A 25,045-nucleotide genomic window follows, 5' to 3' on the forward strand; every position below is an offset into this window, starting at 1 on the left:
ATTGTTGTAGTGCCTCTAGCTCCAATATTATAAATCAAAAAGTCAACCCTGTTGGAATGGCTACTGTAACATATCTGCTAAGAAGATCCGTTGAGCCTATGTCTACGTACTTCCTTGTATACTTTTTGTCGATGATCCCTCAAGGCAATAGTCATCATAGTTCAAATGCAGTGATGGTGTGCGTGCATTACTAAGGCTTCACTACATTTGTGGGCACCCAAGACATGGAGGTTTTACTACAATATGGCAAAAAAAAAAAAGCAGTGGTTTCCATTTTAGAAGCTTCTTGGTAATGACTGGCCTGGATATACCTTAGCAATGATTCTGAGTTAATACCTCCATTCACTGCTAGAAAATCCCTTAGGATTTATCACATGTTTGTTGGTCACCACATCTTAAAATGTTGTTGCACCCACTTTTCTTACTGGTAAAAAAGAGGAACCTTGACAATTTTACAAAAATTATTTTTGCACAGGCATGCTTACTTACCCCATGACTCTACAGATTCTGAAGGACTTCGGCCTCCTTGATGACTTCCATCCATTCCATTCTCTCCCATGCCTTCCTCCACCAACCTTGGACCCCCAAATGACGTAGATCTTCCACCAAAATAATCGGCCATCTTTTCCATATTCTACTTCAGATTCTTTACAGGATCGGTATCCTCCATGAATTCTACATGTCTCAACCATGAGGGGATGGTTGCCTAGTTGTACTTCCCCTTAAAACAATAATCACTACCACCACTTGAGTCTGCTTCTCTGAAATTCCATCACTAGATCTAGCTCTCTGTACATTTTCCGAGACGCCGCATTCGTTCCAAGCCCAAGCAGGCCCGTCAAAATGGTATGGCAAGTTGGGCATTCACCATGATGTGCCTCTCTTATATATCATTCTGAAAATGCAATATTTATATTAAAACTGTCTCCTAACGAATATTTTTGAAGACGCAACGCTAATAATGAACATAAACTTCAGTTGACATTAGTTTAAAAACATAATGAACTAAAACATACATTACCTAATCAAAATACACTGTAGGAACTTAATTCAATTAAAACCTATTTTGTAATATTATAATAATCTCTATGACTGACTTCACCTTAGAAGCAAAATGCTACTGAAAAAGATGTATGTCATTCTCTCGATATAAAAACGTTCAAGCCATTTACTGTTCCATGATATCATTACATATTAGTTATTCATGTTACTTTACATTCTATCATGAAAACATCAATGCACAGGCAGCCTAACTGGCATAAAATCATAATGCTTGCACATGGTAGCTGAAGGTAACACTTACGATTGTCTTTTTCTAAAACAGGAGTGGGGCCCTTGCTGAACCTCACCCGGGGTGCAAAGCAATAGATCAGTGACCAGGCATGCCCAAGATGTAATTATTAAGGCTCATATTTCTATGACCTAAAAATTCTTGAAATATACAAGCAGTATGCCCTAAAAATTATCAAAATATAACATAACTTGAAAATATGGCACAAAAGGAAATGAATTGAGCAGTTGAGAAAGGAACTGTCACTTTTCCTCATTTTTCAGGGAAGTAAATATTTTCATGACAGAATATCCTTCATCTCTTCTTTGTTTCGCCCACATCAAATACAGCTTTGAATGAAGTATTGTAGAATACCATTTTAAAAATAGGATTTTGAAAAAACAAAAGACTTAACTCCTCTCTGTACTCGCTAGCCATTTTCAAGCAATAATTCAGTGCCTTTGTTGCTTAAATATAATAATCATATGCAAGTATGTTATTATTAGTTTATTTTAAGAGGATATTTACTAATCAATCATTTAATCAAATAGTTTGTAAACCGCAAATGTGTTCTGTAAAAGTTCAATATGACTGAACTTAGGAAATATTTTGGGCATAACTAATAAAACAAGTACGTGAATAACCCCACACCTATCAACCAGAGGTACATTATTAATCGATACCGGGAAGTATCGGAGTTTGCCATCTTTCTCCTCAGTGAGGAGTGAAGCTTCCCCATGTTCCCTGCATTAAAAGCAGGCAGACATGGTAGCAAGGTGTGCCTTGACCAGTTTATATCGAAGTGAAAAAAACAAAAATGGCCTGGACATGGTTCCTTTCTCTACCAATTGATTCAATTAAATACTGACCAAAATTTGCTTAGAAGACAGCAGCAAACTGGTCGTATATCTAGCATTCTTCTCCCCCTTCTATTTTAACAACTTACTGTTCACAAAACCCATTGCCTTCAAAATTCATTTAACCACAAAATATTTCTAAGGAAAGTAAATCCAAAATAACTAGAAGCAAACAAAATAACTTGGTATTATCAGCTCAAAACATGTGAACTTGGAGAACAGCTAAAACTTACAATATGTCCAAAAATATGCATTTGTTTGACCGAGATGAAACTGTTGTTTTGTTTCCGATCTAAACTTACCTCTGGTGGTTGCGTATGATAACCACATATAAAAAATAAAGTACACTTTCGGAGGACCACTTAAATGTTATTAAGAAAATACAGTAAGTAAAACATAAAGAGCACACAAGTCACTTATTTATTCAGATGTACGTGAACTAAAAACCACACTAGTACTGTAAGTACTTCTTGTACATATACAATTATATATTTACACATGAGGTATGTACTGACACAAATTAACACTAGAAATATTCTTTACACTTGAAGACGTAATTGTTATTGTGCCAATGGTTTGGCTGCACTTGAAATGTTAGCACTGTTGTGCAAATATTTTATGAGATTGTTGTCTCCACATGTTACTCGCGGCATGTCTGATGCGCTTCTCCCTTCTCTAGCCAGTCACTCGTGCCAGAACAAAGTCCCGGAAGTGAAGTGCTGCCCTCTATACACAATTTCAACAAATATAAATAAATTACTACAATATTGCTAAGTTAAAACACAAATTAGTTATAAAATTACTTAAATATAATTGTTAATGCGATATGTGCAGTAACAGCATTTATATGACCCATAAACAATTGTGTCATCATGTTTACAAAAGCTACACATAGATTTAAATTTCAAACCAGGATAAAAATTATGTTTAAAAAAAGAGCCTTAATATTAAATAATAAAAATTAAATTAATGGTAAATTATACATACAAATAATTTCATTTTTTAACAGATTGAAATTAACTAATTCTTGGTAATAAGGAAACAATTGAGTTATTTGAGTTTGGTGTACAACACAGTACATATTGCTCATTTTTGTTAGTATTTATTTCCCAATGTATCTCAGTTTTCAGGAACTTTTAGCAATGAAGAAATTCTTTAATGATTAAATTTCTATCATTTCAGGATGAAGCTGCTGGTCCTTGTTCTGACACTGTTCACAGTCACACTTAATTGGATCGAAGTACACTCTTACTCTGCAGGAGCACCAGAGGGAGCATGCGATGATATGGTTCCCCAACATGGAGCAGATCCATTACCACTAACAACCTTTCCATACAAATTGACAATAAAGGAAAAACAGATTAAAGCAGGACAAAAAGTACCTATCACCATAGAAGGAGGGAACTTCAAAGGATTCTTCATCCAGGCTAGAGATGGGAAAACTCCTGTTGGTCAATTTGAGGCTGCACCTGGTGTAGGACTTGTCAACTGCAATGGCATTGCGGTAAGATGCTTTAAAATGCTAAACACTCAAACTTTATTAACAAATCCTGAACAAAAGTTCTACACATATAGCACATACCTCAGAAAAATGTTTTGCACTATCTCGATTACTGAGGTACTAGGTTGCTTATAGTCTACTAGAAAGTATGGGAGGAACATACACACTTTGTATAATGAATAACATGATTGCTTTGAAGAATACACACGAAAACACAATTCATTACCATATTTGGCAAAGTGCATGCATCTATGTATGTGTCCAAACCTTGTCCTATTTCTCTACGGGGTCGGGTATAAAACAAGATGAATCTTCGTACTGAGTTTTTATGACCGGATGAACTTCTTGACGACAACATAATCAGAGGAGTTAATGAGATGAAATGAATGACGAGATATATGATAGTAGGATAGATAGATAGATAAGAAATGAGTGAGCCCTGTCTTCGCAGAGCTCCACACGTAGGTCTATGAAGACCCTTTGTGCCCCTTAAACAGGTTTGCCTAGTCCAGCCCTAGTGCTCCTATAAAGGATACTAGTGTCCGGATATTGGCATTCCTGATGTCTTCCAGGCTCACAAAATGTGAGCCAAGGTACCGATGTCTGGTGCTTGCAAGAGCCTCGCACTGACATAACACATGCGCGGAGGTCTCCTCCTCCTTACCGCATCTTCTACACATCGGATCCTGGGTGACTTTCATGATGTGTAGGTGTCTCTGTAAGGTATTGTGGCCTGTTAACAGTCCAACTACCATTCTCATTCTGGTCCTATTCAAATTCATTAGGACCTTTTTATAACTTTGGCTAGGCCCTTTGATAAGTTCACGTGCCTGCCTTGCTATAGTTAACCTCTTCCAAACATCTAAGTGAGACTGGTTTGTCCTCTGGGATATTACCAGTCTCACACTTCGGAGTGAAACTCCCAGGAAGGGCTCTGGTCCTGTGAAAGAACCTTTTGAGCCTTGTTTCGCTAGTTTGTCAGCATCTTCATTTCCACTGATACCTGTGTGCCCAGGGACCCATAATAGGGTAACTGAGCTAAATTCACACAGCTGATCTAACATCCTTTGGCATTCCCATACCAATTTTGATGTTGTTTTAACTGCACATAGTGCTTTTAATGCTGCCTGGCTATCACTGCAGATAGTGATGCATCTTCTGTGTCCAGGCATATTCCATATATTTACAGCACAGGCTAGTATTGCGTATACTTCAGCCTGGAAAACAGTAGCATATTTACCCATAGGAAGGGATAGCCTTGTCTTAGGCACCCAGACCCCAGCGCCTGTGCCCGTCTCCGTCCGCGAGCCATCTGTGTACCATGTACAGCCCACAGACTTAAGATGGGCCCCAGCATCCGCGGCCCACTCCTCCCTTGTGGGTATCACCACTGTAAATTTATCATTTAAATTAAAGCTAGGCTTCATCAGATCCCCGATCATCATTGTCATAGGGCAAGTCTGGTGGAGCCTTGTAAGAATAGAGGCATGACCTCTATTCGGGTTTTTGAAGGACCATCCTCCGAGTGACCAGAGGCGATAGGCACTCATTTCCGTTATTACCTTAACATATAAATGTAAGGGGGGAAAACCTAGGATGGCCTCCATTGCACATAATGGTGTAGTATCCAGTGCCCCTGTTATTCCTAGACACGCAAGTCTTTGGACACAGTTTAACCTGGTGGTCACAGTTTTACTCTCCGAGCCTGGCCACCAGACTAAAGATGCATAGGTGATCGTGGGCCGTACAATAGAGATATAGAGCCACTGGACCACCTTAGGTCTTAGGCCCCAAGTCTTACCGACGGCCCTATGACAGGCCCACATAATCTTGCGGGCCTTATCCACCTTATGATCTATATGTTTCTTCCAACTCAGTCTTGCCTCAAGGATTACCCCTAGGTACTTAACTGAGGTTGTCTTAGCTAATTTTTTCCCGAATAGGAAAGGCTCTGACAGTCCGTCTAGCCTCCTCCTCCTGGTAAATACCACGAGCCCCATCTTATCAGGATTAACTGACAAGTCTGTCTCGTGGCACCATCTTTCCACCCTACGTAAAGAGCTCTGTACGAGCTCGGAAACCGTGCTGGGGAAATTTCCTACCGCCATCAGGCTTATGTCATCTGTATAGCCTTGGGCGTATATTCCTCCAACATTTAACCTGGTAAGTAGTTCATCCACTACCAGACACCATAATGTTGGTGATAATACTCCTCCCTGTGGACACCCCCTGTCTATATTAGCTCTCAGCATTACAGCGTTGAGGGTAAACAGAACTTGACGGCCCTGCAGTGAGGCCATAATCCATTTTATGAGCATACTGCTCACTCCTCTTCTCTCTAGACTACGTTCTATGGAGCCCAAAGATGTATAGTTAAAGGCCCCTTCTATATCTAGGAATACAACCATAGCAAGTTGTTGCTGATCCAAGGCACTCTCTAGCCTAGAAACTAGCTGGTGTAGTGCCGTCTCAACCGACTTCCCTGGTTGATATGCATGTTGATGAAAATGCAGGGGAAAGTCCCTTAATACTTTCTCCCTGATATGTCTATCCACCAGTCTCTCCAAGGTCTTAAGTAGAAAAGACATTAGACTAATGGGTCTATAATCCTTAGGTCTAGTATATGAAGACCTTCCGGGTTTAGGTATATACACCACCTTCGCCTGACGCCACAAGGAGTACACGTACCCCATAGTGAGACAGGCTCTAAAGATTCTGACCAGGTATGGTATAAGGACCCCCCCCGCTTCCTGAAGAAGTGCCGGGAAGATCCCATCCACCCCTGGGCTTTTGTAAGGGGCAAAGGATTCTAATGCCCACTTAACCCTTCTTGGGGTAACAATCTCTGCAGCTTCCTTCCAGCCACTTTTATCGGGTCTGAAGGATCCGCTCGATTCTACCTCACTATTCGTGACTATCGAACCTGGAAAGTGGGTATCAAGCAGTAAGTTCAGGGTCTCCCCCTCTGTGGATGTGTGTCCACCCGAAGGCGACTCCAGTGAACCCAGCCTTGCCCTTCTATCCTAGGTTAAAATTTTATGAAGCCTTGCCACTTCATGTTGACTTTCAATGGATTCACAAAACTGTCTCCAAGATTTCCTAGAAGCCTTTTCGACTTCTGACTTGTACCTTGTTTGTGATTCTTTATAAGAATCTAGGCTTTCTTGATCCTGAAGTTCCCTGTATTAAATTCATAAGAGATAACCAGTGTCCGTGTGAGAAAACTCACACTGAGCTCCAGCTCCTCTTTGTTTTTAATTATATTTGAGGGTCCTCCTTCCAGTCCCCTCCTCACGTCCTCCCTAAAAGACGTCCAATCAGTTCGTCTAGGGTTTCTGTAAGACGGGATCTCAAGGGAGCCCTCTATATAAAACACAATGTGTCTATGGTCTGACAAGGAAGGCTCCAAAGAAACCTTCCAGTCTTTAAATTCCTGTATGATTCCCATGGAACCCAGGGTAAAATCTATGATCCCCTCACTCCTATTATTAATGAAGGTAGGGGTATCACCAATATTCATGATCTCAAGATCAGTTGTACATAGAAATTCTATGAGGTGCTCCCCCCTTCGGTTTGTATATTTGCTTCCCCAAATGCTGTGATGAGCATTGGCGTCACATCCTACTATGAGGTTTAATCCTTGTTTCCTACAGTATATCACCAGTCTCTTGAACTCCTCCGGCGGGGGTGGAGTTTCAGAGTCTCCTGGGAAATATGCAGAGCAGACAACCAAGTCTTTTGGCTGTCCGCCCTCTTCATATCTCACTAGGACTGCTACCAGGTCTCTAGTAATGAAGCCTGGTATAGCCCAGGCATTGTGATCTTTAACTAGTATACATGCTCTAGGCTTCTCCTCTGCTATTCCACTGAATAGAGTGAACCCTGCACATTTTAGTCCCATGATATGCCCCTGTCTAAGCCAGGGTTCTTGTATCAGGGCGACCGAAAACCTGCCCTTCTGGATACTTCTAATAAGTACCCTAGAGGCCGCTATACAATGTTGTATATTTGCTTGTATGAAAGTAATCATTCTTACCTTCATGCAATATTTTACCTTATGCGGTCTCCGGAACGTGCTGCTCCGTCTCTCGCGATGAGTCTTGAGGCTTGGCTGGCCCAGGTTCCTGTCCAGGCTCCTGCTCTTCGCCCCTGTTAGTCTCGGTATTTTCTGTGGTGGGGTTGGTCCTCTGCTTGTCACGCTTGCCCTCCACCAAGGTGAAGGTAGCCACATGCACTCCGCAGAAGATCTTCTTCCCCACCACTTTCTCCACGTCTCTGGAGTCCATGCTAACCACAAGTCGGACACCTCTCTTCTCCTCCTTGCGGTCGTAGACCCTCCAGCTGGTGGGATTTAAGCCATGGTTCTGGCGTGCCTTTCTTCCCAGAAGGACATTATTGTCCTTTGGTTGTCCTGGTATCCAGACCATGACTCTCTTGTAGGAAAGAAGTTTATCCATGCCCACAGTTGTGAGCCTGGCTCCTTCCTATGGTTGTATACCTGTAACAAGACTGGAAAGCCATGCTACAGTCTCATCGTTCTCGGCTATGATGACGGCCGCACCTCTCGACAGATAGCAATCCAGGAATTGAGGCTTAATGGGCCCCTACTCCGGAAGCTCGTCTATCAGATTGGTGATAGCCTCTTCCACAGCTTCCACCTGTTTCTCGGTTAGCTGCTGGTCCAGATATCCTACAGGTACTATGGCCATCCTGATCCCAGCTTTAGCTATCCTGGCATATTCCACCTTGGGTTTTTTGCGGGTCTGCAGATCTTCTTCTGGGGTTGCCCCCGACAGAAGTCGTTTCCCCGCTGGCATCTTTGTGGGTGGGGTCCTCTGTGCCCTAGAAGCAGAGCCCTTTTCAGGGTCGCGCCTCTTGTGCCCATTGGATCCCCCCACAGTTGTTACTGTCGTGGTATTAGAAGGCCCCTCAGCTCCCGGAGTTAAGCCCACTTTGGCCTGCTCCCGGGCCTTTAAGGCCTTCTTATATCTCCTCTTCTCAGCGCCAGAGCGCTGTTTCTTCTTCTTCTTCTGGACCTGTAGATTGCCCACCTCTTGAGTGAGCCCTCTAACTGTCGAAGATGAACTATCCGAGGGTATCTCCGAAGAGTCCCCTTCGGTTGTTGTTGTAGTGTTTCTCTCGGAGGCCCCAGAAGAGCTCTCCAGTTTATGGATGGCTACCGTATTCATTCAAGTCCCACGAGTAGCTAGGGAAATATATGTCCGCCCAGGCAGAGCCCCGCATACCTGGGTAAGGCTACTTATTTCGAGAGGGCGCCAAGTATCTCGAAGGCTCCATTCAAGACACATCTCACATGTGCCATGCACCCCATCGGCACGGGTCGCATTACACCTTAGGGTTGGGCGGTGCTTTGGCTTCCTCCTCCTTGTATACTGAACAGTTACCCAATGGGGCTCCATTCGGCATCGCAAGAAAGGAGCTACTAGTCCCCCTCACCACGAAGAGGATCTTCAATTGAAGAGGGTAACCAGGGTTAGCCCCCTACAATTGTAGAAGCACACACGAGGGGGATGATAGTAGGAAGGGGAGAGTGAAACCCATGCCAGCGAATAGCCTACAAAAATGTGCATCCGTCTATGAAACCTGGAAATCATAATTTGCATCTCATTGTGTTATTCTGCCCCATTGATTGAGGCATGCTTTGATCATTCTTGGTATGCTGCCCTCATGGTGGTTGAGATGTGGGTTCCTGTCTTCACACTGCCTGTTTCAGCTGGCCCAAGGCAATTGACAACAGACAATACTACTGAATTGATCTGGGCCTCCATTGGGGCGGATTTACTATGATGCGAACTGTCTTGCAGAACAAATTTATCTCTGATATGTTGTCGACATAGCCAAACAATGGGTTGGAGGATTCAATACTGACATTGTACACTTGTCATAGTGTCCTCAGTGACAACGAATGGTATCCGATGTCCATACATAATGCCAGGCCAAAACACAACGATCCTGGTTCCGGCTAGAAACATGGTATGGTGTACATGATCAGTCTGGCACAACTTCGCTCTCCCCATGATTATCAGGTGTTGTAAACATCCTGCACTCATCAGTGAAGAAGGAGACCTGACGCCACAATGCCAGGTTCCAGCTCAAGTGTTATCTGCACCTGGTGTCATGGTATTGAGGTGTATGTGCAGATGCTCACAAAGGAACTCTGGAGATTATTTCAAATTCTCTGAGTTCATACAGTCTACACATTTGCCATCAGCCCTGTCTTCTCAGTTCCTGCAATCCAAAATTCATAGGTAGTGGTAGTGGTCATCAGCTTCTGTTGTTGATCACCAGTGACAACTACAAGAATGATCTTGAACATACTGTGTCACATGATAGCAGTTTACTGTGTTCTGTGCATGTTGTGTCCAAGGATTAAAATTACTGTGCAGTCTTCTGGATTGTCCTGAGACTGCATGTTGTACTTCCGTGCACACCTAACAGGTCATTTTACATTGCATCTTGATGTCTTTCTGTCATGAAACTACTGTCTTAAAGGACATCTGTCAGGGGCACCCAAAATACATCTGATACAAAACTCTTTTTTTGAGGTGTATACATAACAAAGTAGCAATAATTTTCTCTTTTCCATAGTAAAGGATTTATCAACAGGAACATATTTTATTTCATTTAAAAAATCAGTTTCTTTTAAGTAATAAACAAACGATAGCCTCCGTGGCCCAAGCGCGCAGGCCCCTCACCGTAGGGTTTCATGGTTCAAATTACGGTCATTCCATGTGAGATTTGTGCTGGACAACGTGGAGGTGGGACACGTTTTTCTCTGGGTACTCCAGTTTTTCCTGTCATCTTTCATTTGAGCAACACTCTCCAATAAAATTGCATTTAATCTCTCTGGCATTAATCATTGCCCCATAGGAGTGCGATAGGCTTCGTCAGCTGGCACAATTCCTATACTCGCCGCTAGATGCAGGCTTCATTCATTCAACCCAATCAAATTACAGGAAACAGGCTGTGGATTATTATATAATAAATGAATGACTATTCTTTCTCCATTATTCATTATTCACCAATCTTCTACACTATGGTTCTGTGTTCCAACTTGTCACTTCCTTGTTCCTTTCCATTACTTACTGACCTGTTGGGATCCTTTCCTCCTTCTGTATTTGCTCTGTGCTCTTTTTCACCATATATTACTCTTTATATTATCTCACCCCCATCTGGCTTTCTTCTAATCCTGCGCTTCCCACGTCAGTACTGAAGATGTGTCAAGATGCGTCTCAACGAGTGTTGAAGCTAGGGATGGGAATTCATCTTGCTGGCGAGTCTCAAGGCTGGAAGCCATAATCTTGAGAATCTTGTGTGCCCTGTTGAGTTGAAGTGAATAATGCTACACACTCTTTGTGTGAGTGTTTGAAACACAACATGCCGTAAACCTTGCTTTGGGGAAGCGCAAGACTTGAGCTGTTTCAACAAATCGCATTTCTGGTTAATCTGGCATAACACATGAGAACATCTTTTATAAGTTTCCTTACCTTCATAGTACCATTTATCGGATTTTCTTTTCCTTTACATTTATGCTAATATTAACACTATGCTGATTTGCAAAAGGATAGTAAATAAAAATTGAGATGTTATTCCTTTGAATTACATTTTGTCTTGTTATGAAAACTGTGAGTTTATAACTATAAAATTATAATTACTTATTTGTGCAATAGAAATGAAGAACAGAGCATAGTTTAAGCTATAAACACAGCTCTTTTCAAATTACAAATGTGCAGATGCTTAAAAAATAACTCTGGCGATGATTTTTGATTCTCTGAGTAGATGTAGCCCACCCATTTTTATTCATATTTTGCTTTTGGAACTGATATACAACAAATATTGCATAGCACATTTCTGGAACTTACATGAAATACTCCCAGGTCCATAAATTTATCTTGGTAGCCATTAGTGTGCATAAAATATTACATTCAATAAATTACGAGCAGAAGGATGCTGACCTTTCCCATTTACCAGAAATTAAAGGCTCTGGTTCAAATAAAATTACAAATTCTGCCATCTGCCTTGTAGACTGACTGGAGTAAATCAGACCTCCTACCACCTTTCTTCCCACTTGCACATATATTCGCAGTGAATGGAAGGATAACTCTCGTGATGCCTTCAGTTGACTGAGATGTCGCAGCATATTACCGCTTCTGAATATACCCAACAGATGGCAGAACATTTCTAGTCATGATGACCCTGCCTGCCTTTAGGTCAGAAAATAGTGTACACTTTTGATCTTTAACTTGCAGTTGGTCTTTGTTTTGCACAGTGCTTAAAAATTTTTGTTTTTTCAGAATGTTTCTTAATTGTTCTACTTACCAATACCTGCTTATGCTTGATGCACTGTTCATTCATAGCTCACTGATTCATTATTAACTTACCCAATTCGGATTTCTCTTCTCAAATGTATTACAGCCTTTTATTCATAATACTTTCTCTTTTCTTGAAGGGATGGATTTGTTTTTGAGGAATAATTTGAAGAACTTGCAATGGTGATCAAGACGAAAAAATTATTTTGACAATAAGTGAAATATGCAGATTTGAAATGATTTCTGCACACAATTGATTTGCTATTAGGTGTTCACAGTTTGCCTAGTTCAGTTCCTTGGTGGCAAACTGCACAACTCTGTCTTTTTAAGACATTGTAAGTAATTGTAATGACGTTCCACTACACTTTACTACCAATGATTCGCAGTTAAGAAAATTACTACTGGTGGTGGGGATTTCCTTTTTAAAGGGTAAAAGAATGTGATCATCAAACAATGTAGCAACCAGCTCACTTAATAAAGCTAGTGAACAGATAATACCTCAATATCCATACCAAAATCCAGGCATTTCACAAGAACCATCACATTTTTTGCATGTTTAATAATGAACTCTGTTGCTCCTTCTCTGCTAATGCTGTGTAAGTTATTATGCAAGCTAAGACAACAACTGAGGTATTTCATCAAGACATACAACTCTCCTATCTATCAATCTATCTATCGACTATATGCCATCCCTCATTAATAATTACTGTTGTTACTTACTGTCTTTCATACATGGCAGGGCTCTTCAAAGAAAATTATTCATTCAGTTCCATACACTTTTTCATAGACAATTTCCTTTTGGATTTGAAATCTACTGTACTTGTTATGGCAGTAGTTCTTCCATGAAGCAATGAGATTTCCACGATGAAAATGAGCAAGTATATAATTGGTACAAACTTCTCATGTGATGGTACTCACGACTTTAGCAGAGACGGCTTTCACTTCATTCATGAGGGCGAGAGCTTCTTTCTTATAATTTTGGGGAAGATGTCTCCTAATACCATTTTATTGGAGGTTGAGGTTTGTTTGCTTTGACAGCCTTCTTTAAGCCTTTAAAATTATACTTAATGTACTGAAAAAGCTATCATTTCTAACTTGTGCGTAGTCTCTGGACAAGACAGGTAACTTGGAGTTTCAATATCAGGTATTTATGCCTCCTCCTGGCACACTCAACATATCAGAGTGTTATCAGAATACTCACTAAAACAATTGGCAGAACAGGCAGTGTTGTGCAAACCACAACTTCATGAAAGTCGCTGTACCACAACTAACAAATTTGTTAATGGTAACAGATAAGGCAAGACCAAATCTCATACATCAATGGCAAAAGATTTGAGAGTTCAAGTCTCCGGCATTGTTTCAATATACCTTATTGAGCAAGTGTCCGGCTCCATGGCTAAATGGTTAGCATGCTGGCCTTTGGTCACAGGGGTCCCGGGTTTGATTCCCAGCAGGGTCGGGAATTTTAACCATCATTGGTTAATTTTGCTGGCACGGGGGCTGGGTGTATGTGTCGTGTTCATCATAATTTCATCCTCATCACGATGCGCAGGTCGCCTACGGACGTCAAATCGAAAGACCTGCACCTGGCAAGCCGAACTTGTTCTTGGACACTCCCGGCACTAAAAGCCATACACCATTTCATTTTTATTGAGCAAGTATTTAGAAATCTTCCTTTGCACTTTCCATCTTTTTCAGCATTTAAGGGCAGTTTTAATTTCTGTCACATGTAGTAGCAAATATAATAATCTGTGTACGTATTTAGTTTTAGGAATTTTTCTATTCAGTTAACTTCTTTCTTTGCAATTTGCTTTATGTCGCACCGACACAGATAGGTCTTATGGCGACAAAGGGACAGAAAAGGCCTAAGAGTGGGAAGGAAGCAGCTGTGGCCTTAATTAAGGTACAGCCCTGGCATCTGCCTGGTGTGAAAATGGGAAACCATAGAAAACCATCTTCAGGGCTGCCGACAGTGGGGTTCGAACCCACTATCTTCCAGATGCAAGCTCACAGCTGCGCAACCCTAACCGCATGGCCAACTCGCCTGGTAGTTAACTTCTTGTAATTAGGTTACACTTAAGTGCGGTTTAGAATTTTAGTGTAGTTATTTTGTATCTTGCTTGCCTTACTGGTATTGATATGTAATACTTTCAGTTTTATGTTTAATGGCAGTTTTTTTAAAATGCCTGTATATGTGTGTTTCTGTCTCTAAACTGAAGCATATAAAATATAACAGTGTATAAATACAAAACAAATGTATATGCAACTAGAAACTTAAAATTAAAATTAGTTAATGATCTATTTTATCTTTTCAGACTGCAGCTACTCATACCAATTCCACTATCAAATCATCTATTACAGCTGTCTGGAAAGCACCTAATAAGCCAATCAGCAAACTCATATACCGGTAATGTATTAACTATCACATTAACAAAATCATTACTATTCCAAAGTACTTGGCTCAGGAAGAGAACATCAATTTCTGATATTATATCCAGTGTACCATACTGTACATGGTGTTGCAAAACTATCTGTATAAACTGATAAAGGAGACAGAGAACAGCAAAGAAAAACTATTTTGTACAGGAATGTATGTCTGCTGAAGACAGCAGTTGGTACGAGGAGATTTATAGATAGTTTATCATTTCGGCCTGTTCAAGTCGGTTATTATACAGTGAACATTAATGCTAGAAGGGATCATCTGATAGCCAAGCTTGGGAACCAGTGGGAAGGTCTGGGTATCTCATCACCTAGCTACCGAGATCATATGATCTCGCATACCTCGAATTCTTCCTCTAGGGGCATACTGAACATCTCGTGAATGATATACTAATTGAATCAGAAGGAAGTCTGGCCTAAGAATTGCTGTTGTCATTGGAACTGCTCATGGCATGCTGGGAGTCTTTGAATGGGTATGACAATCCATAATTCAATGTTGTTATGCATGAATTTGTAGTGGTGGTCATACCTTTGAACACCTTCTGTGAACAAACAACTATTTCCATTTTCTATACTAACTCCACTAACAACTTCGTAAACATTCCCTAGCACAACAGATGATTTGAGCTAACACACATCCTTATCTTTTTGGCAGTACTTTGGTCAGAATGTTTAAAAATGGGTATGTCTCAGTGGCGTATCCTGGAATCTCCATTGAGGCATGCAACTTGTAACCATGCAGTTAACACAATCTATTAAGAAAATTTAAATTCTACTCACCCTAATTACATGTAGGTGAATTCGAGCCAAACAGCTTTACTGTAAGTTTCTGGATTGAACGTGCGTACACAATTCTTGTTTTCGGTTTTTAAATTTGCGAGGGAAGGTAGAGGTCTCCCGGCTTTAACTATTTGAATCTTTTCATCAAACGAACGGCCAGTAAATGGCTTTTCAAACTGATATACAATTATATCCGTTTTAGACTCATCCATCGTCAATACCACATGCGCGCAAAATATAATAAAACACCGAAAATGACGAATAGCACAGGAACAGCACGCACAGAATGAACTCACTAAGCAGCAAAACACACAATGAATTAACTCACTAGTTAGCCACAACTCAAGCACTGGAGGTAAGTCACCCCAGTGGCACTGGTCAGTTTCATCACGTTGGGTTCTCGCTGGGGGTGTAATCTGTGGGTCCCCTTCGCTGTAAACTTATACATGCCAACATTCTTCAAGTTGCTAACAGATGACAGAGGGTAGCACGGGTATGGGGTGACAAATTCTGACCAAGTTTCAATTGCAGCGACATCATTCGGAGGGTTTCAGAACTACGTCTGCCACCGAATGCAATTTTAAGATTGAATGCCTTACATCCTTAACTCCTCCATTTGCTGTCTATTTCTTTCTAGAGTGGAATAGATGGCGAGACTACACCAGCACCACACGTGGTCAAGCAATGGAACTAGTACAGTTACGCGGACCTTTTGAACTTCTTAGAGATGAAATCGTTAATATTTGACTTGAAACAACCTAAAATCGTACATCAGACAGTTCTTTGTGTTATCATAACGCATGCAATGAATGCCTTGCAGTCAAGGAGAATACGCCCCTGGTATGTCTGTATTGGTCATGTCCAGAATAAACAGAAAATACAAATTTTAAATGTTCATCAAGTCTATCTGTCTGTATGTATGTACGCTCATTATGAGAAAACTGCTGAACTAAATGTAACAAAAATTGGTGTTTAAGGTCAGGGGATAAGGCACTACAATTCAAACTATAAATATTTTTTTTTATCATGGGTGAAACAGCAGTTTGGGGAAGGTCTAAAAATTAATTTTTGAATATCTCCATTAACACTGGTCCTTTTGATAAATGCTATATAACAAAATGATGTAGAAAATGACAATTCAAATCTTATGTATGGTACAAATTGATTCTATGATGAATAACAATAATTTTTTAAATTTTATATTTCCTGCAATCTACAGTTTTTATGTTATCTTACCAAATAGTCTTTTCTGACAGAGAGAGAATGAATAGTAGATCATGATCTTCTGTACCTCATACATTTTAATCATAGTAGAAAGGTTACTGGTCCCGATACTTGTATGTATTGTCTGTTCCAAAGCGGGCTGTGAACAGATGTCTGCATGATGCATGATCAAGAGGAGGGAGTTACCTCACTGAATGGAACAGCCTGTATGAATACTGGTGGGGAGGAGCTCAGGAGTTAAATGCATGGGTGATTCATACAATAAAGGAATGAATGGGTTCTGCAATGAATTCTTGGAGCATTATAAACAGTATGGCAATGAATTCATTGAGAAAATTGTCACAGGGGATGAAACATGGGTTTTGTACAAAACTCCTGAAAGGAAACAGCAGTCACTTGAGTGGTATCATTCAAACTCATCAAAAAAGCCATGCAAAGTCAAAATGCACAATCACAGAAATTCATGTCATATTTTTTCTGGGACCTTAAATGAGTCTTAAATGAATGAATTCATGCCTGGAAACAGTGCTATAAACGCTGACACCTACTATGCTACTCTAAGACGACTTTGTCCGGCTTTTCACAACCATCAAAGAGGCATGCTCTCATGTTGAATTGGTCATAAAAATGCTGGACTCCAAACTGCCAGGAAGACACAGGACTTGCTGCAGGAATTTCATTGGGAGATTTTTCCACACTCACCCTACAGTCCAGAATTCTAACCATTTTCCGAAGGTAAAAGAGCAACAATTTGACCAAGACGACGACAAAGGATACTGTCGTAGACTGCTCGAAGGCAAGAAGCGGCAATTTTCTATGATGAAGGAATACTTTTAAAAAGTAGAGACAATACTTGCGTAATCAGTCCCGAGTCATCTGGTGACGAATGAACGTAACACTTCCATTTCTATTATAATGTCTAAATTCAAACCTCAGTGTTTGAGAAGTCTTTCTTGTGGACAGTTGAGACTTTCTTTTGAAGATGCAGAGCAAAGTTCTCTGCGAAACGTAAAGAATTTCACCTTATTTTCTTGACATGGCATAACCCCAAAATCCTATATCATGGCTATACTTTGACCATGTTACACGTGCCTACGATGAACTGGGTTGGCTAAAACTCGAACAGCGCCATAATCTTCATGCCTTATGCTTTCTTCATCGAATACTCTCCTCATGCTCACCTCCCTACTTGTACAGTCAATTTCACCACCTTTCATCCAATCACAGTTTCGGAACACGGTCAAAATCTGATACACCCTTATCTATTCCACCTACTGCACCACTCGATACGCAAACTCATTTGTTATTTCTTCGGCATAACAATGGAATATACTACTCGTTTCTGTCAGAGGAGCCTCACCTGCTAGTTTTAGGCAACTTTGTCACCACTACCTACTAACTAATGCTATGGTAATATTGTAGATTTAGCCTTCCTCAAATTATAGACTTTATATAATCCCACTGTTATTACCAAGGTTAATAGAAATGAGCTAATCATGTCATAATTGTGTAAATAATCATCTTCATCATCATCATTCTATTTTTTCCTATTTTTATTTTTTATTTTTATCATAATATTGTATTGTTTAGTAGTTGCAAGATGTTTCAAATGTAAGTGTATTTATTTCAATTTTGCAGATGTAGATACTGTATTTTCTGGTTAGATGCAAGAGAGGGCCTAATGGCCTTAATCTTGGCAGACAAAATAAGTCCATTGTATTGTATTCTATACTAACGGTCGTTGACTGAAAGGCTATTTCTCTCATCCAACATGTATGTGTTTTTCTCCATTTACCTGAACCACCTATATGACAGATCTGTCAACTGGTATGACAGCTAGTACAAAATCTGTTTATTTTGGTATGTTCTATCTCCAGTACCGGTATCACTTTGTACAAATAGTTTTGCAACACTCTGTATATGACAGAAGACAGAACTTGGTACACCAGTGAGTACTGATAAAATACTATTTTACATTCTAAAACACATCTTCATCTTCCCAAATGGACATTTTAAGTTTCTTTATATTCACTGGTGGATTGCTTGAAACTTCATTTGAAGCAATAGTGTTAAAATATATAGAATTAGAAATGAATATGTACATCACCGATGCTTCAGTGTCACTTTGATTTTATCAAGCACACTCTTACATGTTTTGATTTATATTCTCATGGCCTTATGCTTGTGAGAAACGAGATAAAAAGTTTCAAAATCTGATGTTTTGTGCAGATCTAACTCTAATTTCTCAAAGTACACCATAACTTTTAGCAATGTTAAAAGGTTCTAATTAAATTTCACTGCTGTCCAATAAAGAAATGTAAATTTTCCAGCAGTTTAATGTCACATGGCATGGACCTGAAAGACCACCATGCTTTCTTTTCTGAAAAGGATTGTTCACTCCTGTACGGTCTTGCGAGATATATAAATAAAGATAAGGGAGCTGGAAGTTGGGTAAGGATGACAAAGTTGTAAGTGTTAAAGTGAAGAAGTATTGTAAACAAAGGAATAAAGTCACCTCTGAAGACTAGCCTCAAGGAGTCAACACAAGAATGCAGCATCATCATCTCCATGTGCTGTGCTAGGTACGGAGTCGTCTAAAATGCCCAGATCCACTTCCTTAAGCTTCCTCTCTTTCTTTCTTTTTCATTTGTGTTTTGTTGTAAAATTTGTCTTTTATATGTGGTGGATTTTAGTGAGCCTGACACGACAAACAAATAAGGAAAGAAAAAGAGAAATAATTTGGATGGAGAAATTTTCTCCTGGAACTGGAATGTTTATCGCACAGGCACGATTGATTCGATAGGAGAGGGAGTAATCATATTGGTGAGAAAATTTTGTAAGCTATGAAATCGTTAACGATGAGAAACATGAGATTTTAGGCATAAGGCTCTTCTGCAAAGATAAAAGGCAACTTGATGTTTCTGCAATTTACAAACCTAGAAGGGGTGATGATGATATAATTATTTGATAAGATAATCAGCAACACAGAAAGGAATATGATTGTAGTGGGTGATCTCAATTTATAAAATGTTAACTGTGAAGGTAATGCAAAGGAATTACCACCAAATGATAAATAAGGTAGTATGGAAAGGACTGCTAAATTGGAAAGTGAAGGAACCAACTAGAAGAAGAATGTTATAGACAAGGTGTGAGTAAAACCAGATGAGCTCTATAGAAAAACTCAAGTGATCGATGGTATAAGTGATTACAAAGTTGTTTTTCTCATAGTTAAAAGCAAATGTGATAGAAAGGAAGGCTGTAAAAATAGAAATATTAGACAGTACTATGTGATTGATAAGACAGGTATGAGGGAGTTTGAGAAAAGTATGTATGTTTGATGGAAAATAGTACATAAAAATGTAAAGAGCCTATGGGATGGGTTTAAAACAATTGTTGAGGAGTGTGAAAACAGGTACCTTTGAAGGTGGTAAGCCGTGTTAAGGACCTCCTATATTATAATGTAGAAATAAAGTGATTAACAAGGAGGTGCAGACTGGAAAGAAACAGAGTTAGGAATTGTTTTGGAAGTAAGAAGAAATTAAGGGAGCTTACCAGGAAATCAAATTCAGCTAAAAGCAGCTGGAATTGATAAGATCTCTGGGGACATGCTAAAATAATGGGTTGTGATATGGTACCATATCTGAATTATTTTATTACTCAAAGGATAACATGATGGCAAGCATAACTGGCAATCATACGAATTTTAGTGAAAAATAGAAAGGTATGTGTAGGTATTTTAATGCAGAAACTGATTATAGGAAGGACATTCTAAGAATTATTAATGAACAAGGGGTGTGTATACTGTAGTTTATGCAAATTCCTTATTAACGACCGGCAACTCAAAGTTAAGCAGTACCACTCACCAGCTATAACCAGATTTACGGCTTTCTTAGTCAATGACAGACTTCACATGGAGTCCAACATGGACTTCAAAAGTGTGCAGTCATTAATGAGGAAATTGCAAGAACTATGTAGGTGAGGATTTGCAGAAGACAGAAATATTTAGTCAGCAGCAGTATGTAAAGATGGCTGTATATGAGGATAATGTCCAGGTAGAGGTGACTATAATACTGGTGAAGTACTAAAATTTACCAATGATATAGAAAGATATTTACAAAAAGATACCTATGCTGAAAACTAGAAAAGCAGCTGGAATTGATAAGATCTCTGGGGACATGCTAAAATAATGGGTTGTGATATGGTACCATATCTAAATTATTTTATTACTCAAATGAATGGGGAATTGCTGTAATAGCTCCAGTACATAAAGGTAAGGGTGATAAACATGAAGCGGAAAACTACAGGTCAGTCAGCTTGAAATGTGTTGCACGTAAGCTCTGGGAAAGCATTCTTTCCAATTATATGGAACACGTTTGCAAAATTACTAACTGGTTTGATAGAAGGCAATTCGGTTTTGGGAAAAGTTATTCCACTGAGGTTCAACTTGAAAGATATAACAGATATTTTAGATTCAGGAGGTTACATGGATTGTATTATTATTGACCTATCTAAGGCTTTTGATAGGGTAAATCATGGGAGATTACTGAGAAAATGAGTGTGACTGAATTGGTGGCTAGATTTCTAGAAAACTGAACTCAGATAATTTAAGTAGGACAGGCATTATCCAATCCTGTAAGGATTAAGAAGGGGGATTCCACTAAGGAATGTTAGTAGACCTTTATGTTTTCTCATGTATGTATACGAGCAAAGAACTCAAATCACATAAGGCTTTTTGTGGATTATGTTATATTGTATAGAGTAGTGAAGAAATTACAGGACTGCGAGAGTCTACAGAAAAAGACCTTGACAATGTTGTGAGATGGATAATGGTAAATGAGGGTGAAAAGTCAAGTTGTTTTACCATGAGCGAAAGTCCTTTCAGTGTTAATTACTGTGTTGTTGGGGTGAAAGTACCCCAGAGGGATCACTGTAAGTACCTAGGTGTTATTGTTAGGAAGGATCTTCACTGGGGCATTTAAGACCCTAATAAGAACCTAATTTGAGCATGGTTCTAGTGTATTAGATCCTCACCAGGAACTTAAATCGAGAACTGGAAAAGATCCAAAGGAAAGCAGCACAATTGGTTCTGGATGATTTACGATAAAAGAGTAGCGTTACAAAAATATATCAAACTGGCTGGAAAAACTTGGGGAGTACAGAGACAAGCTGCTTGATTACCATAAGCGGTATGTTCCAAGCTGTCAGTAGAGAGATTGCTTGGAATGACATTAGTAAACGAATAAGCTTTCCTGGAGTCTTTAGATGTAGGAAAGATCAAAATGTGAAGATTTAATAGGGCAAATTGGGGCAAATATTTGTTTAAAGGAAAAGGAATTAAGGATTGGAATAATTTACCAAGGAAGATGTTTGATAAATTTCCAACTTCTTTGAAATCATTTAATAAAAAACTAGTTAAATAACTGACACAAAATCTGCCACCTGGGCAACAGCGCTAGTGCAGATGCATGGCGACTGATCGATATCAGAACCTTTAAACGAAAGCTAATTTAAAAAAATAAAGATATACACAGCCTGAAAATACTTCCTGAGAAACTGAAGGCAATTGAGAACAATATCATAATGCACTAAAAGTGACACTAGAGAGCATATTTGTAGTTTCTAAATGACCATGTCTGAGAAACTGAAAGAGTTGTATAACAAGTCTCTGAATTTTGAAGTTCACAGGGTTTAAGTTAAAAACATCAATGTGAGTTTTAACATTGTTGAATATTTATGGTGATGCAATTCTTCAATATTTTAATGAATGCCAATAGACTTTTTCAAAATGTACACACAAGTAATACCTAAATAAAAAGTGGGCAAATTCACGACTCCATTGAATTTGAGATCTTCCTAAAAAATTCAGTCTTCAAATCTAGAGAAAAAAAAAATCTTCATATGAATAAAATATGTATTATTTTCATTTTGTTCAATGATTTTTCTCCTTGTTTCAGAGTCACTGTAGCTGAAAATGGCGGCAAGTACTGGGTTGGACATGAATCTGAGCCTGTGTCTGTAGTGTAAAATATATGCACTCTGTAAAAAAAAAAAAAAATATGCTTTTGTTATGTATGTTTGTATAATAAGAATTTTAGACATTGCAAAAAGCCAAAAAGAAAAAATCTTATTTATAACCTAATTTAAAGAGGAAATTGTTTAACATTCGTTAACTGCATCAATAACTTGAAGGAGGGAAGTGCATCCTGTTTTCATAACAATATCAGTGTTCATTTCTGAAAACTGCTTATTTATATCTCAGTTGTGGATCTAAGAAAAGAGCAGAGAATGATCATGTCTCTTTGTTGTAATAAAGCACCTCAAACAATGTTAAGACAATCTGTTAACTTTTTAGTAGTCATTTCCTTTCCCACAGTTCTTAAAATAATAATTCCAGCTAATTTCTTAGTAGCAAACTAGTTTTATTTCCTATCACCATTTACTCCTAAAATTTGACAACACCCTACTTTCTATTACCAGAAGATTTAACAATACTGGTAACAATATTTTGCAATCTTCTTGTACACCGTAACTTGGTGATGGGTTGCAAATCACTGTTGCTTGGTTAACATTTGCCAGCCAAATAATTCTGGAGTTTTCTCTGTTTGATTGTATAACTATGAACAATTTATCAGCGTAATCTGTGGTAGGTACTACTCACGTGTAGTGCACTGTCATAAACACAAAACCAAATGCCTCGGCATGTATTTCTTCTTTATTTTCCCCATACACTTAAAAAATACTTATACTTTTCCTTATTCTTTTTGCCAGAACGAAGGATTTTGGAAACATCAAAATTTGAGCAGTCCTCATGCTGATAATGCTTCACCACATGCACTATACTTATACTAAATTTAGATGTCTGCCATTACAGCTCAAAAAATGCCTAAGCCAGGAGCTCAAATTCAAGATCAACCTACTTTCTTTGCCACGAATTTACTGTTTTAAAAAATGCTCTTATACCTATAGGTCATACCATGTTAAGAAAACAGTACTGCTCTAGTGACAACAAGGTTGCCACATCAAACAGTTATGCTAAACAGCATCATGGGAAAATGGCGGCACATATTTTGGTGAAACTCAGCCTTTAATTTTGAGGAAAAAGGAAGAAGAAACTAAGCTGAAAATTACTTTTAGGAACTCAAGGGTACGGGGGCTCATTTTGGCTTTCCCAGACATACGGGAAAACGGTGACACATGAATTTGTGAAACTCTGTAATTAAGTTAAAAATAAAAGGTGGAAGAAATTAACCAGCAAATTATTTTTATTAACTTAAGGGGACTACAGATTTAGTGGGGCTTATTTTGGTTTTCAAAGCAATATGGGAAAACGTTTGTGCATAAATTTGTGAAATCTAAGTTCAAGATAACAGCGGAAAGAAATTAAGCTGAAAATTATTTTTATGGACTCAAGGGGGACAGGGTTTCTAGAGGGGCTCATTTTGGTTTTCACAACATAGCGAGAAGATGGCAGCATAAAAATGTGTGAAACTCGTTGTTTAATTTCAAGATAAAAGGAAGAACAAACTAAGCTGAAAATTATTTTTAGAAATCCAAGCGGACTAAGGGATTAAAGGGGTCTCATTTTGGTTTTCACAGCATAGTGGGAAATCGGCAGCACAAAAATTTGTGAAACTCTATTGAATTTCAAGATAAAAGGGGGAAGAAACTAACCTGCAAATTAGTTTTATTAACTCAAGGGGACGGGGTGGGTTAAGAGGGGCTCAGTTTGGTTTTCATAGCAGTATGGGAATACGTTTATGCATAAATTTATGAAATTTGTATTTAAGTTGAAGATAAAAGGGGGAAAATCTAAGCTGCAAATTATTTTTTTTATGAAATCTAGGGTACAGGGTTTGTAGAGGAGGCTTATATTTAGGATTTCACAGCAACAAGGGTAAATTACTGCACATATAAAACCTCAGTATTGAAGTTCAAGGCAAACTGGGGGAGAAATTGGGAAACAGATAATTTTTATAGGCTTGTGTGGGGTGGGGGGATGCAATTAATTACATTTAATAAATTTGCCCGGCAATGCCGGGTACTACTGTGCTGTAGTATCGCCCCACAAAAAATTATAAAAATTAAATGCGCTTGTGAAAACAAGTCATAAAAAAGTGGTAAAAATTAAATGTGTTTAAGAAACAACAGTTAAATAACAAAACTAAGTACAGATACAAATCATAGTGAATTTCTGTATCACTATAAGCCATGCCGTGATGTACCACTGCACACAATAGCATCAAAATCTTGAATAACAACTGCTTTACAGTACGAGAATATTAGAATATACACACAAATAAACAGATGACTTCTCTTCAACAGTAATAAGCTGTTAGCAATTCACAGCATAACAGGTTACTCGTTACATGTACCAGAGCAACTCAGAAGGAAAATGAAGGAAGGCAACAAAGTGGTGGCTGTTTCTGCCATTGTGCTTCCTGCCTGTGAATGTATTTATGAAACAGAGAATGTTAAGTAGTTATTTTAATAACTCACAGGAAAAAATATACCCATTATTTCATAATAAAAATTACATTATTATATTCCTTAATTACAAGGGATTATGGGTGTCTTACGAGGAGGAGGAGGAATGGGGGAGGGGGGAGTGTTCACTCCTTGTAGATCCACAACAGCACTACTGTTT

The 25,045-nt window shown here is 38.9% G+C and overlaps 1 protein-coding gene across 2 annotated transcripts in view; it reads left to right on the forward strand.

The window, feature by feature from the left end:
• Positions 1–22,737, forward strand: part of l(2)34Fc (lethal (2) 34Fc) — an 81,579-nt gene extending 58,842 nt beyond the window's left edge. For both annotated transcript variants that reach the window (XM_067150747.2, XM_067150748.2), the window contains exons 2-4: positions 3,310–3,631; positions 14,274–14,365; positions 22,356–22,737. In XM_067150747.2, the coding sequence (XP_067006848.1) occupies positions 3,311–3,631; positions 14,274–14,365; positions 22,356–22,425 (483 nt within the window). In that variant the 5' untranslated portion in view covers position 3,310 and the 3' untranslated portion in view covers positions 22,426–22,737. The remainder of the gene's footprint in view (positions 1–3,309; positions 3,632–14,273; positions 14,366–22,355) is intronic.
• Positions 22,738–25,045: the final 2,308 nt, after the last annotated feature.

Source organism: Anabrus simplex, chromosome 7, assembly GCF_040414725.1.
Source record: "Anabrus simplex isolate iqAnaSimp1 chromosome 7, ASM4041472v1, whole genome shotgun sequence".
Taxonomy (NCBI): domain Eukaryota; kingdom Metazoa; phylum Arthropoda; class Insecta; order Orthoptera; family Tettigoniidae; genus Anabrus; species Anabrus simplex.